We start from the raw sequence: 8,193 nt of genomic DNA on the forward strand, positions 1-8,193 counted from the left end.
AAATGAGGGAAAGGACCAACTGCTTATGGAAGAATGACACAAAGCCGCAAAGGCAAAGCGTCCCGGTTTACGCCCTCACCAGGAGGCCCCGTGGACCGGCCTGACCTCGGAGCCGGCGGAGGCCACACTGCAGCGCCGCTATTAGACAGTCTGCCTAGCAACTCACATCCCCGGGTAACAAGCAGCCGACCCGCCCCCTCACAACACCACCTCCTACTTCCGTACAACACAGCAGCCAATCCCAGCTGTCGTTTTACAGGGCGCGCAGGAAAAGCTCAGTGCGATTGGCTGAACACCTCCAAGGCAGCTGATTGGCTGGGTGTGGCTACTGGGCGGTGACAGACGAAAAAAGGGAAATGATGTGAACGACTTAGTTCATCTATCTACTTCCGGGGCGCCGATCCGTCACAACTGCTTCACAACGGGTAGTACCGGGTCACACGGTGCACCGGGAAGGTATGTGACGTCATCCTGTGTCAGCTGCACGGACGTGCTGTTCCCTGCTGTGGAGTGCTGCCGTTACATGAGCGCGGTGTGTACGTCACTGCGGCGCCACAGCCGGGGCTGACTGCTCCATAACAGCCCCGGGTAGGCGGCGTACGTGCGGACGAGGCTTCTCTATACACTGTTGTTGTAGCGCCGCGGTCACGGGGAGGTCTGCTACAGGGTGTCCGGAGACAGTCAGTGCCGTCACTCCGACCCCTACATGATTACATGGCGGATTCCTATCCCCAGCAGCTCCGGGCTCGTTCACACCAGCGGCTTGTCTTCCGCAAACCCTTTCATTGATTTCAGTGGGGGGTTCTGAGCGTCAGTTCGGTTCTGTAAATAGCGCAGACCACCACGAAAACAACCAAACTGAAAGCAAACTGCCAGGAGCCCCCGGTGTTATGTGACAGCCAGTGGGGGCCGGCCGAGGTGTCAGCAGCTCCCCTGCCTGCCTGTGAGATGAGGAGGGTAGACGGACACTAGACTACACAACGGATCCGGTACACATTGATACAAGGGCTCCTATTCTGACACATCTGCCTGGCAGACCTGTGTGTTTGTTTGTTTATGGTTTCTGTTTTGGTTTTAGTTGCGTTTTTCTATTCATTCCATTTTCTTTTTTTAAACTGAAGGCAAAACCCTGATGTGAATGAGCCCTTATAGGGGGGTGAACTATTCATGGCCTATTATTAGGATGGGTCATCAGCAGTAGGTCAGCAGGGATTTGATCTCCCAGGACTCCGTTTTGATCAGCTGTTTTCGGGGCTGGTTAGCTCATGCTTTGAGATGATCTCTGGAGGAAGCAGACAGCGCTGTTCGTACTGCAGTGACCAGACATGATATTTCAGGCCAAGATGACATTAAAAGGGTTTTCCAGCAAAATGCTATTGATGACCTATCATCAGGATAGGTCATCAGTAGTTGATCAGCCGAGATCCGTCACTCAGGACCCCAGCCGATCAGCTGAGCGGGTGCATGCTGTCAGCGCCACAAATACACAGAGGTCAGAACCGAAGCCTCCACGCCGACCTCCCGTGTAGTGGCCAGCACTTGTAACTGCAGGCGCGGCTTTCATTGATTTCAGTGAAGGCCTCACCAATATGTTTCATGCTCTATGTGTACATCATTGCATCTGCTGGAGCAGCACTCCGGTGGTTCACTTGCTTAACTCGCAGTTCTCGGGGAGTAGCCAAGAATGTGATTAATACACATAAAACAAGGAAAATCCCTTTAAGGCCGGTTTTGCACGGGCAACAAAATCAGGCAACTTTCTCGCGGTGCAACAGCGTACAGATTGCATGCATGTGAAGCCTATGCTTTCCTATGGGTTCCTTCACATTAGCAATGTTTTGTACGCTGCTACATTGCAAGAGGGAAAAAAAATCGTGAGTTACTAAATATTGCCACAATTTGTGAGGCTTTGTAGCCCATGTTTCCCTATAGAGACTTCCTATGTGTTGCATCGCACGAAAATGCGGTTTTCGTGTCTTGCAATGCACCGTTTACAGTAGGAAATTCTAATGTAAAAAGCCCTAAAATAAGCCCTAGCTGCATTAAAAAATATATCACCTTAGAGGCGCTCTCCTCAGGTCCCCAGCAGACTTGCTTGTAGCTTTCCTTTAGTGCTTCCTGGTCAGGAAGTTTGAAAAACCCCGCCTCCAGTATGGCTGAGATTATGTTCATTGGCTGAGCTGCAGCTCAGCCATTCATTGAATAGCTGTGATTGGTTCATTGAGCGCTGCCTCTGATTGGCTAAGCCACAGTGCTCGAGAACCAGTCGAAAGCAGCGTTTCCTGGAGGCAGGGTTTTTCAAACTCCTGACCAGGAATCTCTGCCGGAAGACTTCAAGTTCCGGAGATGCAGAGGAGACATACAGAAAAATGGATTGAACTAATGATGTTATACATGATAATCTGCGAGGTTCTTCAGGGTTGTGCTATAGAATTCTTTGGACACCATATTATGAATCTAAAACTCCAACCCGTATTATGACCAACTCCTGAGTCATTATAGTCTGACTGATTTATATTGCTGGTCTTAATTCTCAGCTCCTCGAATCTATCATTGCTGATCATTACTTAGTTGTGATGAGACTACCCCCCCCCCCCCCCCAACATTATAATATATTTTGATCTTGATTATAAGACCTGGTGGAGCCTTGTACGCAGAGCCTGTCCGGAGGGGAATGGAGTCCATGTACTACAAAGGCCTTGGCTCTCCATGTGTCACCTGGGAACATCTCTGTAAGCTGACATCCAATGGAGTAGTATCTAGAAAAAGAGTCGGGGATTGCCCTATGTGGGAGTATTGTAGTTCTATACAACTCTAAATGTTGTGTGAATAAGTTCTAACACTGTGTCTTTTAATTTTCAGTGATTTCAAAGTAATTGGGCTAAGCCAGCTAGCAGTGTGGTGAGAAATTAGCTGTTGATGCCCAAAGGCCCGTTTAGATGCAATGATGAACGCTCAAAATTCACAGTTTTGAGTGATCATTTTGCATAAACTCTTAAGTAGCTACTCAGCTCCTTACGGCTGCCTGTCCACTGCGGGAGCCTCCGCCGAGGAGCAGGTGCCAGCTGACGGATCTCCGCTGTGAACCTATCTGACAGGCTTACCACGGAGAATCGCGGCAATTCGCAGCATACTGCGATGCGCTGTTCGCGAGCGGAGAATCTCTATGATTCTCCGCTCATTGACAGTGGGGTTGTGCTTTCCATAGCAACGCTATGGAAAGCGTTCCCTGTGGCCGGATTATCGTCGCAGGGAATGCAGTGAAAATTCGCCCGTGGACAGGAGCCCTAAAAGTTTATTAGCGTGCAAATGAAGCCTTTTGCTGAATGCAGATAGCAGCTGGAGGTCTACTATCTGCATTCAGCTTCTTTGTTTTCGAGCAGGACTGCAGCTGAAAGAATGCTATCAGCGCTATTCCACTGCGAACTCAGCGTGCGGTCCCGATAAGATACATCGCTGACTTCAAGGCAGCTTGAAGTCAGTGATAAATGAATAGTGCACAATGGGCACACGTTTAGACGCAGTGATTATCGCTCAAAAGATGGCTTTTGAGCTAATCATGAGTGATAATCGTTGTCTAAATAGGCCTTAATCTATTTTATAGAATATATACCGTATATACTCGGGTATTAGCTGACCCGAGTATAAGCAGAGTCAATAACTTTTACCACAAAAAACTGGTCAAACTTATTGACTCGAGTATAAGCCGAGCTATACTTCAGTATATATTGGGTAAAAAAAAACCTCCAGCCGGCGTCTGTGTCTGTGCAGCAAGCTGCTTGAATTCTCCCCACTGTCATTCCCCTCGTCCTCTCTGATCGACTCTGTCAGCGCTGTGATTGGATCGAGCACCAGCCAATTACAGCCGCCGCTCAATCCAATCACAGTGCTTCTTCCGCCGTCAGCGCGGTGTAAGTAAGTGCTGTGATTTGATCGAGCGCCAGGGGGATGACAGCGGGGAGAATTCAAGCAGCTTTCAGCACCTCCGCCGGGAGCACAGACGCTGCCTGGGAGGTATGTGCCGAAAAAAATCAGCTTAGACTCAAGTATATACGGTATCTTAAAAAAAAAAAAAAAAAAGTGCAGCTTTTATAAAGTGTTCTGAGACATTAATCTAGCTAGTGGATATGAAACCTTCATGTGCCAACTCTTCCCCCGTCCCTGCCTTCTGCTGTCTCTCTGCTCCTCGCACCCACTGGTGAAGAGTGAATGGCTGAGGTTTTCTACAACTAAAGGAACTTTTTTTTAATAGACAAGTATCTAAAAAAAACTGCTATTGTCTTTATAATATAGCAAAAATATTACCACTACCTATATAAATATATTTTAAGGGTGAGTGTCATCCTCTTAAGTTTCCTTATTTGATCCTGCCCAAAGAAGGGACTGAACTATGCTCCATATAGTGAATGTAAAGAACATTTCTTGAAGTTTTTCTATTGATATTTGACTGATTTGGAGGTGGAATTGTCTATATGCCATCCAAGGTTTTCAAAATGAAGTGAAAAAAAGAATAGAATTTCAGGTTTTACATTTTCCCAAATTTTTCTTTGGCTGATTGCTACCATTTCAGAAATGTCCTGCTGTTCTCTGAAGCAAGCAGCACTGGTATGTGCCATCGGCAGGCAGTATAGGAATGTCACCAGTCCCAACAGCTGTTTTACATTGTAGTTAATAGATGTTGCCTAAAGCTAATAATTATGTTTTGTTTGCCCAGAGTTATAGAACTGTTAAAACCAATAGAAGATCTGTACACGAGGGATCTTGTAATTTTATTATGAGTTGAACTTTCGTATTTCATTGTTTTTGATGAAATGCTTACAGTATTCTCTTTTCCCATACTAGGATGGCTGGTTGTGGTGAAATTACCCACACTGCAAACATGTTGCCCTCAAATAAGAAGCTTGGAGAAGCTTGCTCCAATGGAACTCCAAGCCTTGCGGTTCCTGAATGTGCTATATGCCTACAAACCTGTGTACACCCAGTCAGTCTTCCTTGCAAGCACATCTTCTGTTACCTGTGTGTAAAAGGAGCTTCATGGCTTGGGAAGCGATGTGCCCTTTGTAGACAAGAGATTCCTGAGGACTTCCTAGACAAACCAACTTTACTTTCTCCCGAAGAACTAAAGTCTGCCAGCAGAGGGAATGGGGAGTATGCCTGGTACTACGAAGGAAGAAATGGTTGGTGGCAGTATGACGAAAGGACGAGCAGAGAGCTTGAAGATGCCTTCACCAAAGGCAAAAAGAACACAGAGATGCTTATCGCTGGCTTTCTCTATGTAGCTGACTTGGAGAACATGGTACAGTACAGACGAAATGAGCATGGACGACGCAGGAAGATGAAAAGGGATATTGTAGATATACCCAAAAAAGGTGTGGCTGGCTTAAGACTAGACTGTGATGCTGCTAATGTAAGTCCCGCAAGAGAAAGCTCAGCAGATGGTGCTGACAACATTGCAACACTTGGTGCTTCATCAGCCCAGACTACTGCTGTTTTACCTGTCAGACCTCACCTAGTTCATGGTAGCCAGACTGCAAATCCCCCTTTCCCGCATACTGACGGGAGCAGTTCACTTGATGATGCTTTCTCCCAACTTCAGATCGGAGACCATTCAGCAGGTAGAAATAACATTGGGGAAGGTGAGGAAGGACTGCCGCTGCCTACAAGTAGAGCGCCACCCGCAGATGCTATTTTAGATGACCCTGAATCAGATGACAACAGCAGCCAGGGGATTCTTGCAGTGCAGCAGAATGTATTTCTTCAGCAGAGACACATGGTAATAGGGGCTTCCCAGCCCCCACCAGATCACCCAGCTGCAACAACTAATGGCGCCCAGAATACCATTGTAAGGTCTAGAAGACCTGATGGACAGTGCACGGTGACCGAGGTGTGAGTTCTGGGCTTCTAATGAGCCATGTGAGATGTCGCTGCGTAGACCTGATCGCTGAGAAAATACTGACCCCCTAACATGACATTTATCTTGATTTATTTGCATTTTAAGCTGGAAGGGCTATTTATAAGTAAGTGAAGAGACTGAGTTGATATAATGTGAGTGCTGAATTGGCCTGCTACTTTCTACATTGTATTTTGATAGAGGAGCTAAACCAGAAGGTATGGATCATTTAAATAAGTGAGTTGAAGTATTCCTTCTTGTTCATTGCTTTCTCAGAAATGCAGCAGAAGACATTGGGGAGAGGGCGCCATGGGAATAAAATGGGGGTGTTCATGTATAGTACTTTAAATGTCATCTATAAAACTTTCTGTTTTCTCTCTCTTCATATTCTACACTCATTTCTTTTGTGTCCAAGTCTGAATGTGCTTTCCATGTAATAAAACTCATTAACATGTTGTGATTATTGCTTGGATCCAGCTGAGATTACTGGCACATTACAAGTGTAAACCATTCACCAATATTTACTAAATTTCCATTTAATTGACGCTCTAGAGGAGGAGTTTAGGGAGGAGAAAAGAATCCACTTTCTCCAGACTCTTGTTTGTGGGTTGTTTCATATTGACAGCCCATCCACATCACATGAATGTGACTCGGCTGCAATACCACAGACTGTGCTCAAGTGCCGCACATCCTTTTTTCTCATCTTGGACAATAACGTTAATCTCACCATGTAAGCCTGGCCTTGGTGATCGCAATCATATGTGGTCCCTGTTTCCATTTGTTTTGGGAAGGAAGGGGGATATTGGATCCAAGCAGGGGGGGGGGGGAGGAAAGCCTCTCCCATGGAAAGTCTTTCCTTTTCCTCTCTGACAAATTTCAGTCTGGTTGTTTGGCAACAAGAAAAACAATGGCCAGGAACAAAGACTGAATTCGGCACTGTAGACCAGCTTTAACTCCGGCTTTCTCCCACATATTGACGAACTGCTGTAGGGGAGCCAAGACCCAGCAGTAAGAACCGTGCACTAGACACATTGGCTACCTTTGTCCTGGGATTTCTGCCCACCTTACTCCCTGTGATGACTTGATGACCGTGTACACACTTTGGTCAATAGCGATCATATACTCCAGGCCTTTCAGCAGAAGAGAGGTTTTCTCTTGTCATTGTCTTTCCATGTATTTCGTGTGTGTGTGTGTGTTTGGTTTGTAATTGGTTCTTTCTCAAGCTCCAACTGCCCTCAGTCTAAGCCATGTTCAATAGAATTGGCCATAACAAGCTGCCATACCATTAAATTTGCTATAAGTACTCCGAGCTTCTTAGTCCTGTAAAACTACTTCCCTACGACCCTCGTCTCCAGCAGCTTGGCATGATCCCTGACTTGTCACTTCCCAGCGATGCCCCAGATATTTCATTGAACGCTGAAAGAATGTAGGAACCAAAATCCAAACCCCAGGAGCTGAGTAAAAGTGTATTTAATGATGTAGTTGTAAGTTTGAAGTAATGTGGTTTAATAAGCAAATGGCTTTCATTTTAGAACAACCTTCCAGCCACGTATGTATAAAGAGCAAATATTGTTTTGTTGACAATTTTTACACCTTTCTCTTTAGACTTTACTGTCAAGTCTGTATCTAGAATTTTACCCCTCTCAAGTTGTCTTGTTTTTGTTACAAGATTTGTAATTTAATAAAGATAACATTTTATCAGCAACAAGATGTGACTTCTGCATTCTACTCATTACATCAATATTCCTTTGCGGTTAGCATTACAGGGGTATTTCTAGTAGGATCCCCACCTGAACCATGGTGAAAATACACTAGTGGCCACCATTGTGGAAACCTTTAAAAAAAAATGCATTTTGATGTTTAATGGCTCATAACTCTATCTTTTTTGTTATAACACAATAAACATATATCACAGAAAATATAATTTAGTGTGGAATGTAATACAACAAAGTTTGTGCAGTTATCTGACTTCTATCCAAAGTTGTAGTTACGTAACCAGGAAAAACCACATCCTCAGGTTATTATGAACTGGCTTTCCTTGACTGGAATCTAACCAACGGACATAAGTAGAGTCAATGAGGTCACAGTAGCATGGCTGCTATCGTCAAGCCATTTCGCTTGCTGAAACAAAGATGGAAAAGATTACGATGGGTCAAAAACCCATATTAAGTGGACAGAAAGACAATAGGATTGAATGGCTCCACTAGAGTAATGAGACCAGAACCTCCTCATTCGGTAGTGATGGCATAAAGTACGGAAGGAGAAGAACTGGAGAAGATTTGCATCCTGCTTGCCTTACAGCT

General features: G+C 45.3%; 1 protein-coding gene across 1 annotated transcript; it reads left to right on the top strand.

Annotated features, from left to right (window-relative positions):
• The first annotated feature begins 350 nt into the window (after positions 1-350).
• On the top strand, positions 351-7,598 carry RNF146 (ring finger protein 146). Its single transcript, XM_066605524.1, has 2 exons — positions 351-456; positions 4,843-7,598. The coding sequence occupies exon 2, from the start codon at positions 4,844-4,846 to the stop codon at positions 5,888-5,890; it is 1,047 nt and encodes a 348-aa protein (XP_066461621.1). The 5' UTR covers positions 351-456; position 4,843; the 3' UTR covers positions 5,891-7,598.
• Positions 7,599-8,193: the final 595 nt, after the last annotated feature.

Source organism: Eleutherodactylus coqui, chromosome 1, assembly GCF_035609145.1.
Source record: "Eleutherodactylus coqui strain aEleCoq1 chromosome 1, aEleCoq1.hap1, whole genome shotgun sequence".
Classification (NCBI taxonomy): Eukaryota; Metazoa; Chordata; class Amphibia; order Anura; family Eleutherodactylidae; genus Eleutherodactylus; species Eleutherodactylus coqui.

Bases quoted from the DNA above. Each gene is read 5' to 3' on its own strand.
- RNF146 (XM_066605524.1), top strand. From the start codon at position 4,844: ATGGCTGGTTGTGGTGAAATTACCCACACTGCAAACATGTTGCCCTCA.